Source organism: Xiphophorus hellerii, chromosome 14, assembly GCF_003331165.1.
Source record: "Xiphophorus hellerii strain 12219 chromosome 14, Xiphophorus_hellerii-4.1, whole genome shotgun sequence".
NCBI classification, from domain to species: domain Eukaryota; kingdom Metazoa; phylum Chordata; class Actinopteri; order Cyprinodontiformes; family Poeciliidae; genus Xiphophorus; species Xiphophorus hellerii.
This window is the reverse complement of record NC_045685.1, coordinates 27833483-27854113: the sequence shown is the minus strand read 5'-3', so window position 1 is coordinate 27854113 and position 20631 is coordinate 27833483. Positions and strand designations below refer to the sequence as shown.

Sequence of the window (20631 nt, the reverse complement as noted above, 5' to 3'; positions counted from 1 at the left end):
GTCAGAGCAACGACAGAGTCAGAGCAACGACACAGTCAGAGCAACGACACAGTCAGAGCAACGACAGTCAGAGCAACGACAGAGTCAGAGCAACGACACAGTCAGAGCAACGACACAGTCAGAGCAACGACAGTCAGAGCAACGACACAGTCAGAGCAACGACACAGTCAGAGCAACGACAGAGTCAGAGCAACGACAGAGTCAGAGCAACGACACAGTCAGAGCAACGACACAGTCAGAGCAACGACAGTCAGAGCAACATCAGAGTCAGAGCAACGACACAGTCAGAGCAACGACACAGTCAGAGCAACGACAGAGTCAGAGCAACGACACAGTCAGAGCAACGTCAGAGTCAGAGCAACGACACAGTCAGAGCAACAACACAGTCAGAGCAACGACAGAGTCAGAGCAACGACACAGTCAGAGCAACATCAGAGTCAGAGCAACGACAGAGTCAGAGCAACGACACAGTCAGAGCAACATCAGAGTCAGAGCAACATCAGAGTCAGAGCAACGTCAGAGTCAGAGCAACGTCAGAGTCAGAGCAACGTCAGATTGGTTTCTGTTTAGTTTCTGTAGAGAACCGTTTAAGGTAAATACAGTTTCCTCACTGTGTGGAAACTGTACAAATATGTAATAATAACATTAAATATGTACAAATCTGAAAAGCTGAGTATTTTTATTTGATTCATGTTTGGTGCTGTAGAAGGTTGAGTTGGTCTCTGGGCTGCAGAACCATTTCTGGATCTATTCAGTTTGGTTCGGTTCAGTCCAACTGCAGCTTGTTTGTGTAGAAAGTCCAGGATGTTAATCGAACCAAAACGATCAAACTCTGTAAACCTCAGTCTGGGTTCTGTTGAAGGAGCTCGAATGCATGTGTGAACGCTAAATGGACCAGAGACCGCTCCAACATCAGGAAGTGGACTACAGCACAGGGCATTCTGGGTAAATAAAACAAATGTGACAGTCTATCGCTAGCGGAAGAAAAAGCTCATGGTCTTTTACCAAAGACAAAATAAAAATCCTAAAAATGTTAAAATGACACCAATACATTTTTGGCTTAATTACGGCTGTTTGCTCAGAGCCAGCGGCTTTGTTCAGTCTTCAGTTAATGATCAATCGATTTCTAAATTAGTTGAAGAATAGTCAACAACTGGTTTAATAATAATCTGATTGTTTCAGTTTAATGAATGGTGCAAATTTTTCATCCGATTAATCGTCAGAATAATTGATTCCTAAAATGATCATTAGCTGTGGTTCTCCTCTGTGTCTCCAGTTGTTCTAATATTTAGTTAAATATTTAGTTAAACTGAGTTTTATGTTCTGCTGTTTTTCAACAGAAACCCAGGAACCGGTACCGGGGTCGTCCTGAGCGTCCTGGGCCGTGGTTCCCAGCTCGATGTCAAACTCCCAGACGTGGTTTCGTCCAGGTTGCCGAGGAACTGAAGCACAACGACAGACGACAGTTAGCAAACGGTAGCTCTGACTGATTTAGCTACTAAAACTAATTTAACTGAAACTAAACATTCAGATGAAATGTAAACATTTAAAGCTGCATTATGTAACTTTGATTAAAAAAGAGTTTTTATTTTTTTACATAATTTTATAAAATGTTAATTATTTCGTGACAGATAATCTGTGAATAAAGTCAAGCTACTCTTACACCACAGTCAGAATGAACCAATCAGAGCCAGGAGGAGGGTTTTAGTGCTGCCAATCACCCTCGTGTTCATCCCCTGCTCCTTTCTCTCTGCTACGCTACAGCTAGCTAACCACAACAGAACCTGATACAAATGCTAAGGCTAGTTAGCGTAGCCATTGATGACAGCGGATGAATGGTTTTCCTGTAACAGTAAGTTGTTTCTCTACCATTAGTACATTTTGCAGCAGGTACACAAGGTTGATTGACAGCACTAAGCCCTCCTCCTGGCTCTGATTGGTTGTTTTTCACAGATTATCTGTCTCATTACAAACTGTCACAACATGGTGACAGTTTTAATAAATATGGAAAAAAATTATATTTATGTCAACCAAATCAATAATTAATTAATATATTTGGAAATTAAACTGTTAGTCTAGAAACAAACTGCTACAGGAAGCAGCAGCGCCGCCTCACTGTGAACGTCTCCTCTCTGCCGCTGCGTCACGTCCTTGTTGATCCGGTTGTTCAGCGTTGTCGTCACCATGGCGCTGGTGGTGGAGGGCAGCGTCGTGGTTGCTATAGCAACCGTAGGCTCAGCAGCAGTCGTAGCGCTGGTAGCTGGGACGGTAGGCGGAGCTGTTGGGACAGTCGTTGCAAGCTGTGTGGTTGGGGATCCGGTTGTCATAGCAACGGTAGAGGTAGCCATTGAGGTGGTTGCTATGACAGTGGTCGTCAAGGCAGCGGTAGTTTGGTAAGCGGTGGAGGAGACGGTGGTAGAAGCAGAGGTGGAGGTGATGGTGGGTGTGGTTGTAGTGGGAACAATGGTTGTAGTGGGAACGGTGGTTGTAGTGGGAACAATGGTTGTAGTGGGAATGGTAGTTGTAGTGGGAACAGTGGTTGTAGTGGGAACGGTGGTTGTAGTGGGAATGGTAGTTGTAGTGGGAACAGTGGTTGTAGTGGGAACAATGGTTGTAGTGGGAACAATGGTTGTAGTGGGAACAGTGGTTGTAGTGGGAACAATGGTTGTAGTGGGAACAGTGGTTGTAGTGGGAACAGATGTGGTGGTGATGGAAATTGTAGTTCTGGGTCTGTGTGGCTCTAAAGTCACTTTAAGAATCCCTGGAGAAAAAACAACACAAACCTGTAAGCCACAGTTATTATTATTATTATTATTATTATTATTATTATTATTATTGTTGTTGTTATTTGTTCAGTTCAGTTTTTTGTGAAAATTCACTCTAAATTCACAAAATCCTGCATTTTTGAACGAATTAGCCATGCTATGCTAACTCCCACCTGCAGGTGGCAGTGTTTCTGCTACTGCACCATGTGTCAGCCTCTCTTCATGCCACGTTATAGTCAATACAGTAACAAAACGTCACATTTACAGCCAAATATAAGGAAAGCAGCAGCCGTCTGTTCTTTTTTGTTACCTGTTAAAATAGTCATGATCTGATGATGATGATTTAAAACTCCTTAAATCTGATGGTTTAGTTTAAATCTTTACTGTTCTGTTTCCCCTGCTGGTTCTATGAAGAAATGTTTCCAAACATGATCGAGTCCAAACATCTGGTTCTGTTCAGCCGCCCACACATCCTAATGTAGCAGCAGCATGTTGGCTAACAGGAATAAATTGTGTTAAATGCCCAGATTTACACCCTGAGTGACTCTGGTGAAACTAAAAATAATCATTTATATCTTCACAGAACATATTGGGTCAGAACCGCCGTCCCACTAAACCCAAACCCGTCAGCTGATGAACAGAACTCAGCAAACAGCCTGAAGTTCCTCATGTTTCAGTCCTGCCTCATAAAATGGATCATTTCCAAATAAAACTGCAGGTTTTGAGTTTTTTCAGAGATTTATTTGCATAAATTTCTTCTTCACTGATTTCTTGAAAGGTTTAAACAGTTAACAGGTCGTTAACCTTTAACCTTTAACTGGTTAAAGGTTTAGTGGTCGGGTTCTGATGAATCAGAACCAGAGTCGGGTTTTTGTGTCGTTACCTTTGCAGCTGCCATCTTTACAGCGACACTTTGGAGAGGAAGGATTCAGGGAGCAGAACGACCGAGAGTCTTTATCTGGACAGAAACAGAGGAAACGTCTTTATAACGTTATTATCTATATCTGATATTATTATATATTATCTATATTATCTATATCTGATATTATTATATATTATTATATATTATATATATCTGATATTATCTATATTATCTATATCTGATATTATTATATATTATATATATTATCTATATCTGACATTATTATATATTATCTATATTATGAAGGTTATCCTGCAATAGTCAGCCCCGCCCACTCCTCACTACTTCCCAGGGCTGCCTACTGACCAGTTCTCTGTCTAACAGGTCCGGAAAATCTCTGAGACCTGGGTATTACCCTAAAAGTACTCTACAAGAGATAATCTATTTAAACTGGTGGCGAAAGTGATTCGTCTAGCTCTAACTACCTCCGATCCAGAAGTTATGACCCTTTACAGTTAAGAAACAATCAGCTGAGTAGCCCTCTCAGCTGCATAATTCCAATAACCACTTCTGTTAACGGTAGCCCACTTTCTAAATCATAACTTGCACTTGGAACCGGCTAGATTATGTTTAGTGACTTAGATGTAAGTCCCAGGGTTATTATTTTACTCTCACCAAAGGAAATTATGAAGCCTCCTATTTACTGGAATCATGTACATTAGTTTTACCTTAATTAAAAGAACTGGACAAAGATTAAATGACTCTATTAATTCCAATGTCCACCAATCTCATTAGAATTTTATAGTATAAATTTATTAAGCAAGCTTAAGCAGGGATATGCGACATACAAATCAATAATCAATCGTATATAATCCAAAACAGTGTAATAAAATTTACATGTACAATCATACTACCCTGTCCTCTTTTCCCTAACTTAAGTCACACGTTCTGTAATGGAATTTCAAAGAGCAGATTCAACTCATACCCAGACGATGGTGGATCTTTTGGCAACAGGAATTTCTAGCATCCTTGGTCGAGGTCTTTGCCTTGTGTGGAAAAATCCTCCTTAGAAAGGAAACAAAGCAGAACGGGTCCGAATCCTTTTGCAAGACCCAGTTCTTCCTCCCTGAGGGACCTTTGTCCTTCCTCCAAGTCTTGTTGCAGAGTTTGAAAGTGCTGGGTTGAGACGAGACCGACTGTCGAATAAAGAACCAGAGATGGGGCGACGGGACCCAGTCCTTTCTTAGCGGTGCGAAGTCCGAGCTTCCCCGTGGTTCTGAAGTGCGGTCCGTAGTTCAATCTGCTCCTGCTGGTTGTCTCCTCTTCTGCGCCGCTGAACTGGGAACAACTGGTTCCTCTTTTCATCCCGTTTTTATACATTTCTCCCCCATGTATGTGTATGGGGAGGTTTGGCCTACGTGACTTTCTTCACATCTGCTGTCTCTCATGAAAAAGTCCCCACATTTCCCAACCTGTTTCTGCTGACCGTAGTGGAAGTTCCCGTACTTCCCCAAACCTGTTGCTTCAGCAAAACTCACCGCACCACCCATCCTGTGCGCCCTGGCCATCTGTTCAGAACTGCTTTCGACATTTCCTGTTATCAGAGCTGTACTGCATATTCGTCTTTTTCTCTATTACAACTCAGTACACACATTCAACCTGTTTGAATTGATTTCCAATGATTACAACTTCATATTCATTGACAATAAATCACATCTTTCTCTTATTATTAATCATTAAACATAATCATTACATAGTTAAATCATTACAGATCATTAATCAGAGATTCTTTGCAGAAAGAAATCATTACAAATTATTGAGTGATTACTTATACTCATATTATTCAGACTTATTCAACTTAATTAACTTTTAATCAAACTACAAGATTACTTTATTTCTTCCAAGCCATTATGCACCTTTTTCTGCGTGTGCCTGGAAAGATCTCATACCCTTATGCCAGTTTGACACCCCCTCCATGAGATCGGATGGTGCTTCGCAGAAAACACAGAGTCCAAAGTCAAAAGAGATCAAGTCCATCATCACAAGTGGTAGTGAGGATGTCTCGCTCATAGCAGGTAACCGGAGACGATGAAGGTGTCCAGGAATCCACGACCTCATACTCCGACAGATTGGATGGCGGAGAAAGCCAGAGTTCTGCGCCCAAATCGTTGTCAAGGGTAGATTCACCTGAGACGGAAAGGGTGGAACGTTCCAGCGGAGGCGGCAGAGGCGAAGGCAAGTCCATGCCGAAGTCCGGCAGCGTTAATGGGTTGTTGCAGTAGCCGTCCAATTCTGCCAGCAGGTCCTGGAAATCCATATCACTTGGTGATGGAGATGAAGGGGAAAGGATGTCCTCAGTCTGGCATGCTTGGGGAGATGAACTGAGGTTCTCAGTTTGGGTACCTATCTCGTTAGTCGCACTGCTGGCTTGGCATCCGACGTCGATAAACAAATCTGGAGACCCGGGACGTGTAGGCGGAAGGTAGTCGCCCACCGCCACAACTCGGCCATCCAACAGATGTAAAGTTGGGAGGCATTGCCGAGTAATTTGGTGTTCCCATAACTTATGAATCACGGGCAGCCGTAGCCCCGTATACAACGGAGATGTTGTGAAGTCGTCGTCGTCTAGGCCAAACGCAGAGGTCCACACGATTTTGTGCACCCGTTCCAGGGATCTAGATGTGGAATCCGCTATGTAGGGCAAATCCTCCAGCCCTGTGGCGCAGAGGATTGCCGTTACATTGCTAAAATTGCTGCTCACGCATTTGTGACACCAGCGGGAAGACGATGCAACCCAACTGAATCCATAAGATTCTGCAGTGATTCCACACCCCACACAGCAGGTTGATGCCTGAGGAGAAACAGTGACCCAGGTAACTTCATGATCAGTGGTTATTGATTAACTACATTTACTTACAATGACGAAAATGCGAAAGCGAAAGCTGAGAGAGTAGGCTGGTTTAAGCCCGTGTGCCGGCTTGTTTTGCGAGCCAAGGAGAATTAATCACAGGAGTCGGAATGTCATGATCTGGAGCTGGTTCACCTCGATCATGGACATGAGCTGAATCATGGAATATTGCCGCGTAGGTCATCATCCACACAACAATGGCCAGGTCTGAGGTCTTCTGAAGCCAGTAGAAGACCACCAAAATCCCCCAAACCGTTGCCCAAAGAGCTAGGATTATCCACTTTTGCATCCAGATTCGCCTTCCCCTACCCTTGATGGACAAGGCTTGGCGCGCTAGGTAGACGAGGATAGATACTGCGAATAGCCCTTCTAGAATAGCTGTGAGGATCTTAAATGGGGCGGTTCGGGTGGCTTGTGCGCCCCCAAGGACCAATTCCAATATCAGGGCTGTGGTATCGGTGATGAGCCATAGGCAGACCACAACACCCCTGCGCCAATTAACGCGGGTACGGCCCATCAGGTAACAAGCGAAGAGGGATGAAGCCAACCCCCATTTGTGGAGTACGATGGGACGGAGGATAAGCTTGGCATATCCTTGTAGCGCTACGAAGATCCTCATAGGATGTCCCCTGGGCCAAGGACCGGTGTGGCAGAAGACTACCCAGGCCAAGGTAATCCCTAAATGCTCAAGGGTACTCACTTGAATCGGTGCAAAAAGTGAGTTGGGATTGGATGAGTTGGTTGAAGAGTTGGATGAAGAGTTGGTTTCCATGATGTCCGATGATGGTTACTTTTGATACGGTCTTGTCGGCGGCTGTGGTGAAGGTTGAATGGCTCGCAGGCACACGGCAGCTCTCTCTTATGTAGAAGCAGGCTCCTCCTTAGGGGGGAGGGGCTGGTAGTTCCTCTTTTTGCAACGACAAAGTGCTTTCAGCCACGCCTCCAGGATGATCTTGCCGATGATTAACGCTACAGCGACGCCCAGGAGGCCCAGGAGGTATGGCCACAGCATAGTCAAAGCAGTCATCAGCCATTGTTCAACAAGGTTGAGGCCTTCTTCCACCACATGAGCAACTTCTTCCACAACCTCGGAGGCGACGGCCACCAAAGTTGCTCCCAAAGTCTCATACCAGAAACAGTCATGTTTATTAGAGCCCTCTCCACATTGCTGCCAATTTTCTGTAGTGGTTGAGCAGGTGAGGTTGGAATACAAAAGGTTAGGTCCTACCCAGTCAAATCCTGAGTCTATGTTGCCATCACACAGACTTTTACGGAAAGCATGTCCTTCGGCTATCGCTATAATGGAGTCTGGGATGAATGGAACAGGGAGACCCAGTATACTCTTGCGCTTCTGGAGATGATATCCTAGAATGGCATCGGTGCAGGTCCGTCCGCTCACTATCGCCCTTCGCCATGTTCCATTGAACTTTCGCCAAGTAACCTCAGAAGAGTGAGTGTCATACTCGTCTGCATAATGGTCCCTGCAGTAACTTTCCCAACCTCGGAGCTCTCCGCAGGGTCGTCTGGCCAAACCTATTACACATTCAAGGACATTTCTGGTGTTGTTTTTACAAGTCATGCGCCAAGGTCTTGGGCTGACATAACTGTCCGGTCTCCAAAAAATCCCAGGCCAAATCATGCGTTCCTTAGAGTAGACCGTAGCGGTGTACTGGTACTTTACCCAATAGTTTGTTGATTCCGTAAGGCATGGTGTTACCCAGGCTTCAAACTCATCTTGTTGGAGTCCCCACCACTCATGGTCCCACTTTCGATAGTAATCCTCGTACCAGGCTCGTAGGGCCCACTTAGCCGTAGGAGCTTTATCAGGATCAGGGCAGCTGTACCTCCAGGTAGAGTGAAGAGCGTCGCCAACCTGCCAGAGGTCGCACCGTGGCGATGAGAGGGTTTTCTTCCAACAGGTGTCATTTAGGCTCTCAAAAATTCTTTTTGCAACACACTTGTCAATCTTAGCAAAGTCCGTTTTAGGAACGGTGAGAAGGTCATCAGGAGTCGGAAGGGGCTGTGTACGCAAGTTGGCAATGTATAGATCCGTCAATCCAGTGTGAGAGCGAACTGTCCCCTCTGGGAAGTCTCCCATAAAGAACGTTTGATCTTTGGCTATGTACGTCCATGGGAACGTGTTGTTCAGCCAGGGTTCAATTTCTGTACGGACTGGACGTGTAGAGTGCCAAAAATCAGCCCAGTACTCTTCTATGGCTGATACTATATAATTCTGTCCTGCACATTTCACAAACTTGTTCCAGAGGCAAGGATTTAACCAAAGAAAGTGATGTTTGTAGCAGTGCGCTTGCTCATTTTCATACATGAACCGTCGAGGTCCTTGTCTGATCAGGAAAGCCGTCATGTTAGTCAAAGTATCAGGTGTAGGCGGCATCGTTGTGTTGACTGGAACAGTACCTCTGGAGGCATTTCGAAAGGTCCAGTTCCCCGGCGGTGCTGTTGGGATGGTGTCATCCACCCTGCAGTTCAGGTGATAATCTCCCCAAAACTCCTCTCGGGGGAGCCAGGCTCGACAGCCTGAGGACCTGTGTGGGGCTGGGTATACTACTTCGGTATCCCAGTACCCTTGACTTGGCAACAATAGCAGCGATCGACAAGCCATGTTGCAATGCCATTCTGGCATACCGCGATCCGGATGAATCCAGTTGCATCTAACGGTCCGACGTTCTTTATATTGCAGAACCCGTATCCAGCAGAGCACTCCGGTCTCGAGGAAGTCGTAGTTGTAGATCTCCCAGGTACGATTCAGAAGGTCATCTAGTGTTGAGTCGTTCAATTTGAAGGCTTGACGCTCCACGTACTTTTTACCGTTGTCTTTGGCGAACAGTGCGGTGCGGTTCTGGACAGAAGTGTCGTTGTCCCATGGCACAAAGATGGCCGTGGTACTTGTGTTCCAACAATTGAAGTTAGCGTATTTGGAATGTCCATAGGTGACCCTGGTATGCGTGAGATACCACGGTCCGACTCCGATGAAGTAGAAGATAGTAGCAAGAACAGCAGCAGCAAACAGCAGGGCAAGAAGCGTTAGCAGCCCTTTCAGGCATAGGGATTTTCCGGTTATCGTAGTCGTTTTCCGTAGCAAAGGTTCGTTAGAGGTTTCCGAGTCGTCGTCAGTGTCAGTAGAGCTGTCTGATTCCGATGTAACATCCAGCAACTCCGGGTCTGTAGGCCGGCGCTTCATGCCGATAGCATCCATCCTGGCCAGATTAGTGCTTCTCTGGGATCCGATGTATCAGGCTTTGCACAGATTTTCCTCAAAGCCTTGAGGTGGCCTTGTTTGGCAGGGTTCTTTCCAACCCGTCTGGTGGCCCTTCTCTGCTGCAGGGCGGTAAATATGGGAGAGGGGTAGGGTAAATCAGGCTCCAACCCCCTCCACACCCACTTCCAGTGGAACACCCTCCAGTAGTCCGGCCGAGGAAACGGGCCTTGGGCGGTGCCATTTTTCAGCGCCTGGTCATACCAGGATTCGTGTTTGTGCCCTATTGGGGCAGGCACTGAGATGTAGGTGTACAATGATTGTCCATACAGAGTTAGTCTAGTGCGGTACCCCCAGGACGACGGAGTATAAAGCCTTTGGTGTGGTGGATTGGGGTAGACCCTGTCAATTTCCAATTTTAATGGAAGCCTGGTGTTATTAAATATATAACTTTCTGGATTCCTTTCCCTCTTTATTATGGTTCTCGCCATACTTCGTGAAGTGGTCCAAATGACCATGTCATTGAGTGAAATTTCGTAATACAGTCCTTGCAGTGGTTCAAGATAATGGGGACCCCACCTAATCCGTAGCTCGATCCCCCGTACTCTGAAATACACTGTATTAAAAGTCCATGGTAGAGATCTTGGACACCTAGGTGAGATTGATGCAACATTAACCGTGTTGTCGGATCCTCTTCCTTGCCAAGCAGGCGGTGCGGTAGGGATAAATAAATGTGGCTTCGCGGGAGGGGGCGTCGTGTATTCTTCACTTTCCCCCACCTGTTTTACGTTTTGGAAATTGGTGGGTCGGAGATATATGAGAAACTTGAGAAAATAGGCCTCGGTGAGTGGATTGGAAACAGTGAAATCTTCTCTTGGCATATCGAGTAGAATGGAGGTGGTAGGGAGTCTTAAAAACGGGCCTTTGTCTGATAGTCCCGATGAGACTCCAACCCCCACTTTGAACAATTTAGTCACAAAACACTGTCTTCCCTTTCGTTTTTTGGTTTTTTGCTGACCTGCGGACTTGACGACTCGTTTTCCTCCTTCCGGTGCGTCCATCAGTCTTGGCTTGTCTTTCTCCATGGAAATGCTGAGGCGAGCTTTTGCCAGGCGTGAGTTTTAGGTTTCTTCTTGGGAGGCTCCGGCTCCGTACTGGACACGGTAGTGTAAGTCTGCTCGTCTGGTACCACTTTGATGGCTGCTCCGACTGAGTAGATCCCTTTATAGGGGACGGTGATCATGCGCACTGACAGCTGGACCTGACAGGAGGTGCTAGGATCAGAGGGCGTAGCCGCCCTGTGAGCCACGCCTCCCGGGTGTTGCAAAACTCCATCCCGAAACTGGGATTCCGCTGTCACCCAGTACAGGCAAGACTTCTCCTTTGGTCTCACTGCATTGCTGCCCCATCCGTCCACCTCAGTGGTGTAGTAATACATGTCTGAGCTGCGCACCCCATCTTCCCTTGGTGCATCCGGCAGATCCACTATAGGTATTGTGCAGTCATTGATGACCTCCAAAATTAGATGTGCCCAGGTGGTCAGTTCCCAGGGGCCTGTCCACCCACCGTTAAGGGCTTGCTCTCGGGCGTCATCGGGGAGGGCACTTAGCTCCTCGGCTGATGGTTGGTATGCATGAGGCCGATGTACCCGGAAGACCACAGGAGAGTGGCTGGCATTTAATGGTGGAAATGACAGGGAAGCTCTAGCAGCGTCATACGGCCAGGCGGCTTGAACAGAATCCCACAGGACATCATGCGGTCCTTCTTCCCTCCTCCATACCCATGGGTCCAGTTCTTCTGGAGTGTTCGGAGGAGCGGAAGGTCCTGGTAATATTATCGGTATGGGGCTCCCATAGTTTGATTGCACTCGCCCGTAGGTTCTGTAATATCGCAGCGAGCTGTAGAACCTTGTCACCTGCCACCTTTCAGCTTCGCCTGTCAATGTTACCTCTCCGCTCCTTAGCTGTTCCTTGCACACAGGACAGTGATGTAGCTCGTCTCCATCCCACGTGCAATAACACGTTCTTGGTTCTTCCTTGAGCCACCCCCATTTGGTTTCCAACTTAAGCCGGGGCAGGTAACCCACTCGGCAGTTTCCACAGACTGTATTGTTCAATATCGTGACCGGGGAGACGCGAAGATGTTGTAGCACCTCTGCAGTAGCCCCCTGGTGCCTTGGCTTCTCACGGCCCGGTCCTTCCCAGATAATGGGGAGATGGTGGTCTGTTAAACAAACCGGACAGCCACTTTTAGCTTTCTTCCAATCCAGCAGTTCTCTCTCCTCTGACAGGACTCCATTTTTAGCCCAATCCAATTTCTTCAGGGCTCGTCCTGCCCAAATCCCTGAAGGTGTTCTTCTAATTACAACCACCCCTTTCACGGTGGCCAGTCCGAGATAGGGTGGAATGGTACATGATTCACTGGCCATTTCACCGGCTTCTGTTTCGCTTTAGTCAGGGACTGGCTTGAGCTGCTCAACTCCTTGGATCCCTTTCCTTTTCAGCAATACTGTGTTCCTGTCCAGTACTTGCTTGACGATGTCAGTTGTGTCAAACTTGGGTTTTACTGCTGCATGTACAGGCTGCTCTCTTGCTTTGACCCACACGCGCTGTCCCTCTCGGAATGGCACTCTGGGCGTCAGCTTCTCCTTTTTGTCGCTGGAGCCCCGCCCCACTTCCTTCGTGGTGAACGGCCGTTGGTTGAGTTCCATCGCGGGGGCGGGTCTTTCGGCTCTGCTTCTGTCGTTCAGGGCCTGCCCTATTTCCACCGCTTGGGTGCTCCAGCTGTTGGTGTTAGCATTTTTAGCTATCCAGCTTTTCACCAACCCTATGGCTCGTTCCACCACTCCGTTAGCTTGTGGGGTGTAGGGTGGCGAGTAAACTCGCATCACTCCATACTTCTGACACCACTGGTCAACCTGTGAATTACGAAAATGAGTCCCATTATCCGTGCGCAGCTCTTTCGGGATTCCCAGGGCACTGCATACTTGTTCCAGCATGCCGACAACGCTATTGCCGTTTGCTTTCCTGGCTGCTTTTGTAGTTACAAACCCCGACATAGAATCCACCAGCACTAAGAGGTACTTTTCACCTCTTCTTCCTGTTATCCCCATGGGACCTGCAACATCCATGCAGACTGAGCCCCAGGGGACCGTGCTTTTGATGGACAACCCATCCATCCGCTGCCCTCGGCGACCTGCGTTGTATTGACCACACACTTCACAGTCCCTTAGCACGCGTTGGACTTGTTTCCCTGGGATCCAAAGATCTTGCTCCTCCAGTTCCTTACGGGTAGGTCGCACGCCTGCATGTCCAAGGGCCTCATGCACGCTCCGCACGACCTCGACCACGTACTCTTCTGGGACCTCCCGTCCTCTGGGAGTACTGTCCCACTTCTCGGTACCGACAAAGACGATCTTTCTTTGCTGGACATAACAGTCCACTTCATTATTCCCACGCCAATGAGCTCCCTCATGCGTGTGTGCCTTTTGATGCTCAACTTCTATCTCCAACTGCAGTTGTAGCTCAGCAATCTTTTTCCACAAGTCTTTGTGTGCCACTGGCTTGCCCTTTGCTGTCTCGAACCCATTTTCTTCCCAAATGGCCAAGTCCTCTCTAAGGGCCTGAGCACAGTAGTAACTGTCGGTTACTAACCTGGCACTTTTGATTTTCCTTTTCACCAGCTCCAGCAATCCTTCCAGTACTGCCGTCACTTCTCCGGCTTGAGCACTACCGGGGGCTTTTCCTTTCTGACGGCATTTTTCTTTGCCGTCCTGCTTCAGAATAAATCCCCAGTATGCCGACTGGTCGGACCTCTTTCTGGATCCATCGGTGTAAATTGTCCATTCCGGTTGTCCTGGCTTTTCAGGTGTCTCTTGTGTTCGTTTCTTACTGGTGGGTTGTGCTGGCCCAATTTCAAGCTCCGGGTCCAGCAAGATGTCCTCCCATCTTCCCCACCGAGTATTGGTTGCTTTAGTACTTTCCACAGTCCCTTTTCTTAGGTACTTGTGAACTTGGCTTTGCGTGATGACTTTAACTGGTTGTCCTTGTGCTAAATCTTTCAGCACTCCCCAATAGCGAGCTAACACTGCTAGCTCTTTCTCCTCCTGCGGGTATTTCTTTTCAACAGAAGTCAGGGTGTAGCTCCACAGGGTAACCAAGCCTCCATTTTCGTTACTCACTTTGATCATGGCGTCGTCATTCTCGCAGCTGATTTCTGCCACTAGTTTTTCTGACAAACTCCTTGGCTCCAATCTCACAGCTGCTTGAATGGCCCTCCTCAGTTCCTCCAAGTTCTGTTGATTGGCTGCTGTCCAAACCCAGGGTCTTTTTCCGTCTTTCTCGTCGTCCTCACTTTTTCTCAGACAGTGGTACAGAGGTTTGGCATACTTCTGATAGTTGGGTACATGGTCTCTGACATAGTTGCACAATCCCAATATTTTCTGTAAGTCATTTTCTGACTGAGGTGGTTGAATGTTCGTCAGCTTTTCTCTGTACCCATCCGAGAGTCCCAAGTCCGACGTGACTTGGAAACCCAGATAATTCACTTGGAACTGTCCAAATTGACATTTCTTGAGGTTTAGCTTCAAACCTGCCTTGGTGAGGTTTTCAACCACTTTTTGTAGTCTCTCTAGGTGTTCTTCTTCTGTGTCATCCGCGATAAAAACATCATCAATGTACACAGTTGCACCTACGTCCCCCAAGACTTCCATTACTGCTGACTGGAACACATTTGGGGAGTTCTTGTATCCCTGGGGCAGCCTTTGCCACACATAGCTTTTGCCTTTGTGGGTGAACGCAGTTTTACCTTGCGACTGTCTGGCGAGGCGTAGAGAGAAAAATCCATTGGCTAGGTCGATGCATGACTTGAACTTCTTTACTCGAAGGGTTTTCAGCGCTCCCTGTGGATTGATTAGACTGGCTCGGTTCGCTATTGTTCTCCGATTCAGGGCTTTGAAGTTGATGACTGGTCTCCAACCCTCTCCAGCCGATTCAGGTTTCTTCACCGCCTGGATGGGGCTGTTGGTGACTGGGTTGAGTTCCTCTCTGATGATTTCCAGGGCGCTCAGCTCCTTCACGATCTTGTCCATCTCCTCAACTGCTCCCGGGTTCAACGGGTACTGCCGGACAGGTGGATGAACCCCGCCTTCGATGTGATGAACAAACTTCGGGCCCAAATCTCCACAATCATTCTTGAACCGTGCCACCTGAGCTGTAATGATGATCTCACGCAGTTTCTCCTTCCCAGCCGGGGAGAAGTCGCTCTCTTCAAGCTTTTGTTCTGTCACCGTTGGTATGTCAACCGGTTTGTACCAGTCTTGCTTCTCTGATCCTGTCTGGGTCGGACCGACCTTCACTAACCTTGCTTTCAGGCTTGTCAGCCTTCGCTCTAGTCGGCGATGTGTGCCTTTCTTTTCACTGAGTTCGTCTAAGTCTTTAACTGTGAGGAGATTGTAGGGACCTTTCACCCACACTACTCCTCTCCAGGTTCCGTACGGCATTTCTTCTATTTTTCCATTAGCAAACTGAACCTTCAGGTGTCCTGCTGTTTTTAGGTCTTTGCGGGTCATAGACACCTCCGCTCCTGTGTCCACTAGGTAGGGCACTCCTTCCACTTTAGCGTAGATTTCGTCTCCCTCCCAGTAGGCATTTTCTAAAATGACCCGCGACCCGGACGCCATTACTTTGGTGACCCTCCGGTCCCGGCCTTGCGGGACTCACGGAGGGCCGTCCTCTGTTCTGGGCTCAATTTCCTATATTCCTCATCCGTTAGGAACTGACCTTTTCCTGGCTGGCTTGTTGAAGCCGGCGGGTTGGACGGTTTCCCTTGTGGTCCTGGTGGTTTCTGCTGGAACGGCCGGTTCTGGAAATTGGGAGGCGGTGGTCCTTGTGGGAACGGTCTGTTCCGGAAGTTGGATGGTTGTAGTCCTGGTTGGGACGGTCTGCCCTGGAAGTTGGATGGCGGTCTGATGTTAACTCTACCAGGTGGTTTTGCTGGTTGGCTGACCTCCTTCTTCCTTTTGTCCTCGTAGTACTGCTGCTCCAGGTCGAACCCTTGCACGGCCATATCCATTTGAGCGACCGTCGTGCTTCTCACTGGCAACTTTACGAACACAATCTCTCCTCTTCGTCCCTTTGTCACCTCTCGCAGTACTTTCACATATCTTGCAGGAGAAACGACCTGCTTAAGGGTGTGCCAAAGCGGTTCCAACCGGCTTCCCCTGTCCAGCCGTCCTCTGGCTCTCTTCACCTGGGACTCTTCATCGTCCATGTCTTCCAACACCAACCTTTCATAGTTGTTCTGTGCTGACTCCGTTCCAACCATCGGGTCCGTGGTCACGCTGGTCAGCCACAGCTTTTTGGCTCCTTCATGGTTGGTGGTAGACAGCACGGTTGGCCAAACATCCTTCAGATACTCCTCATTGTTTTCGTCTGCGTTTTTACTCCTAATCACCAGCCTCAGGTTCTTCAGCTCGGCATAAGCATCCTGTCCCGTGCTGGTGCCGGGTTGTTGGGCCAACACCCCTTGTGATCTCACCGGGATCTGTGGTCCTGGCTCCGAAGGTGTCGCCTGAGGTTCCTCTTCATCAGCCGACACTTCGTCCAGCTGCTGTTGAGTTTCCCTGGAGTACTTGTAGGCGGCTTTCTTTAGTCGTCGCAGCATTACATCGTACATAATTCCGATGTACGCATTCCTGAAGTGGGTAGTCAGGGAATAGTGTGCAGTCAGGGTAGAGCAGGATGGTGTCATCAGGATATTAGCCCATTCTCCGATTGTCGCTTCCACCTCGAGCTGCACTCGATCTCCCAGTCTGCTGGCCCATTCTGCCGGGATCTGGTACTCGGTCTGGCCGGCCTCTGGCACATACGTACGCCGTCCGTCCTTAGCCTGTACCGGGCCCCAGGTCACATCTCTCGCCAGTCTCTCAGAAGATCTCTCGATGTCGAAAGTTTCTATTTCCTTCTTCTTACCCCGATGTTGTCCTGTTCGGAGTGTCTTGTGCTCCGTCGGTGGTTGTTTTGGATCGGAGAAGACGCTGCCGGGATCACTCTCCTCCTCCTCTTCGCTGGGCTGTTCGATCTCCGGTTGCCCTTCTCCGTCCTCCGAGTCACTGATGTCCTCGTACTGTCGCCGTCGAAGAGGTTCTCTCCTGGGGGAGTTCAGCGGGTGGATCTTAGCTGGCTTCATCGGTCCTTCTTCTTTCTGGACCGTCGACTGTTCACTCTCGACCCTACCCTTATTGGGTTTTTTCAGTTCACTGCTATTTCCTTCGAAGGTGAACCCTTTGACGTATCTTGCTGCTTGGGACTCTGGTTCAACAGGTGCCTCCTTTATCTTTATCCTAGGTGGCTGCATAACCTTGGCTTTACCTGTCTGGGTGGTGTTTGAAACTTCGCTCTGGGGAATTTTTAGGGGATACTTCCTGATTTCTTGTGATGGATGGCTAATGCGGCATTGCTCCTCCATTTCGGCCGCCAATTGCAGCCCTTGCTCAGTGCGGAGTCGATGCAGATGGGGGTCGACCACCACCACCACCTCTTTGAACCCAAAGAAATGACTGTTGGTCCTGGTTATATTCACCACTCCGTTCTCTGCGATCGACCTGGCGGTGTCCCTTGGCAGATCCGTCGATCTCAGTCCCTGAACGCTCACCATTACTCTTCTCATGCCTTCGTTGCTGGCCATCACTAGGCCCCGCTCGAGTCCGTGCCACATCTTCTTCCGATATTCCTCCAGACTCTCTCCTTTTTGGTAAGCGTCGATCGGGACTAGGATTACAGCACCATAAGGGAGATTATAGCCTTTCATTATTACTACGTCTCCTCGAGTTGCTGCGCTACAACTAGCCTCCAGCAATTCTGAATCTGTTCTGTAATATCTTCCTGCTTGGTCCTTAAGGTTGCGTCGGAATTTTTTGTTGTGGATCTTGCATCTGTCGTTGGTGAACACAATTAGTCCATCACCCTCAAGATCCCATATTCCTCCAATAAACTGATAAATCATGTGCCCAGATTGCAGCCTTATACTGATGGTCCCGGGTGGTATTTCGGCCAACTCCCGGGCCATCCTCCAGGCATCTGATTTCTGAGTCTTTTTCTTGGGGCGGCCTGGGTCCCACAGCTCCTCGTCCGATTCCTCTTCGTCCTCGTCGGAACTGCTGCCCGCTGGAGTCTCCGTAGGTGGCAGTGGGTGCTTCCTGTCCGTACTGTGGACTCGGGGATGAAACCCGAGCACCTGACCCCGTCGAGTGGACCAATCCTTGGCTGCCTGCTCCCACTGCTCCCCAGTGAGACTGCCGGCTGGCGATCCCTTGCGATTCTCCTCATCTGACAGCTCCTGATGGATCTCCTCGTTCCGAGAGGGTCCCGGTTGAACTGGGATGTTGTCGTCGTCGCCCGTCAGGTCTATCATGTCCCTCGGAACTTGCCTCGGTTGGTCAGTTGGTGTTGCGGCTCTGCTGGGCATTCGGGATGGGGCCTCCGCTACCTCCGACCCTGCCTCATCCGGGGTTCGCTCTTTTTCCTTGATCTCTTTGTAGGTCGAAAGTCTCTGCAGGACCTCATTATATTCTTGATACTTGCGCACTCCCTTGGCAAGATGGTCCACCAGAATCCCGTCGATGCCCGCTGCCAATGTAGCGGTTTTCACTATGCTGTCATACTTCTCGGAGGGACTATAGATAGTCCGTAGCTCACCAGCTTCCCATTCTTCAAGGAGTTCAGCGAACCATTCCAGCCATTCTCTGATCTCCGTCTTCTTAGTAATCTTCACCGGGCATCGGACGACCCCCAGACGGTGACCGTGTTGAAGCTGGGTGCAGTAGTATATCCGAGTCTGCACTATGTACCTCATTGGGTTCCAAGCCACGTCCTTGTCGGTGGTGTAGTGAGATTCAAAGAAAGCCTTTTTATTTATCTCAGTCCAGGAATCCAACCCATCACCGAGTAATATTAGCTTCACCGGAATTTGCAATATTGTAGATCGGGAAAGACGGGATTGATGATTCTCCCCGTCCCGGCTGATGTTGCCTGCCTCTTGTCTCATTGCTGTCTCTGGCAGGGGATCCAGTTCCCCTCCTTCTTCTTCTTCATTCATAGTTGTCTTTGTCTTCGAGTCGCCTATCCCCCAAAGCCTCTCTTTGCGCTTTCGAGTAGGGATGGGTCCAGGCTGTGTTGGCTACTGGCTTCACTGTCTGGATCTGGTCATTCTATCCTCAGTAGAAGCTTCCCCTCACCTGTATGCTATACAGTTACTGCAAGGGTTGTGACTGATGGCCTTATCAGTCACCACTAACTCTCTTCCCTAAGAGTTAGTAACCTAAGTGAGCTATTCAGAGTCTCACGTCTGTTTTTACTGACTTGGTATCTTTGGGGCCCGCCTACTCAGTTGTGCGCCGCCCCACGTTGGGCGCCATGAAGGTTATCCTGCAATAGTCAGCCCCGCCCACTCCTCACTACTTCCCAGGGCTGCCTACTGACCAGTTCTCTGTCTAACAGGTCCGGAAAATCTCTGAGACCTGGGTATTACCCTAAAAGTACTCTACAAGAGATAATCTATTTAAACTGGTGGCGAAAGTGATTCGTCTAGCTCTAACTACCTCCGATCCAGAAGTTATGACCCTTTACAGTTAAGAAACAATCAGCTGAGTAGCCCTCTCAGCTGCATAATTCCAATAACCACTTCTGTTAACGGTAGCCCACTTTCTAAATCATAACTTGCACTTGGAACCGGCTAGATTATGTTTAGTGACTTAGATGTAAGTCCCAGGGTCATTATTTTACTCTCACCAAAGGAAATTATGAAGCCTCCTATTTACTGGAATCATGTACATTAGTTTTACCTTAATTAAAAGAACTGGACAAAGATTAAATGACTCTATTAATTCCAATGTCCACCAATCTCATTAGAATTTTATAGTATAAATTTATTAAGCAAGCTTAAGCAGGGATATGCGACATACAAATCAATAATCAATCGTATATAATCCAAAACAGTGTAATAAAATTTACATGTACAATCATACTACCCTGTCCTCTTTTCCCTAACTTAAGTCACACGTTCTGTAATGGAATTTCAAAGAGCAGATTCAACTCATACCCAGACGATGGTGGATCTTTTGGCAACAGGAATTTCTAGCATCCTTGGTCGAGGTCTTTGCCTTGTGTGGAAAAATCCTCCTTAGAAAGGAAACAAAGCAGAACGGGTCCGAATCCTTTTGCAAGACCCAGTTCTTCCTCCCTGAGGGACCTTTGTCCTTCCTCCAAGTCTTGTTGCAGAGTTTGAAAGTGCTGGGTTGAGACGAGACCGACTGTCGAATAAAGAACCAGAGATGGGGCGACGGGACCCAGTCCTTTCTTAGCGGTGCGAAGTCCGAGCTTCCCCGTGGTTCTGAAGTGCGGTCCGTAGTTCAATCTGCTCCTGCTGGTTGTCTCCTCTTCTGCGCCGCTGAACTGGGAACAACTGGTTCCTCTTTTCATCCCGTTTTTATACATTTCTCCCCCATGTATGTGTATGGGGAGGTTTGGCCTACGTGACTTTCTTCACATCTGCTGTCTCTCATGAAAAAGTCCCCACATTTCCCAACCTGTTTCTGCTGACCGTAGTGGAAGTTCCCGTACTTCCCCAAACCTGTTGCTTCAGCAAAACTCACCGCACCACCCATCCTGTGCGCCCTGGCCATCTGTTCAGAACTGCTTTCGACATTTCCTGTTATCAGAGCTGTACTGCATATTCGTCTTTTTCTCTATTACAACTCAGTACACACATTCAACCTGTTTGAATTGATTTCCAATGATTACAACTTCATATTCATTGACAATAAATCACATCTTTCTCTTATTATTAATCATTAAACATAATCATTACATAGTTAAATCAT

At 48.1% G+C, this 20631-nt stretch overlaps 2 protein-coding genes across 2 annotated transcripts in view; both read right to left on the bottom strand.

Moving 5' to 3' along the window:
- Window positions 1-20631, bottom strand: part of LOC116732602 (Fc receptor-like protein 5) — a 291331-nt gene that overhangs the window by 96895 nt on the left and 173805 nt on the right. The window lies entirely within an intron of this gene.
- Window positions 1-20631, bottom strand: part of LOC116732582 (nephronectin-like) — a 29007-nt gene that overhangs the window by 1858 nt on the left and 6518 nt on the right. The window contains exons 7-9 of the mRNA XM_032582863.1: window positions 3649-3723; window positions 2117-2761; window positions 1359-1442 (exon numbers count right to left, since the gene is read on the bottom strand). Coding sequence (XP_032438754.1) covers window positions 1359-1442; window positions 2117-2761; window positions 3649-3723 — 804 coding nt within the window. The remainder of the gene's footprint in view (window positions 1-1358; window positions 1443-2116; window positions 2762-3648; window positions 3724-20631) is intronic.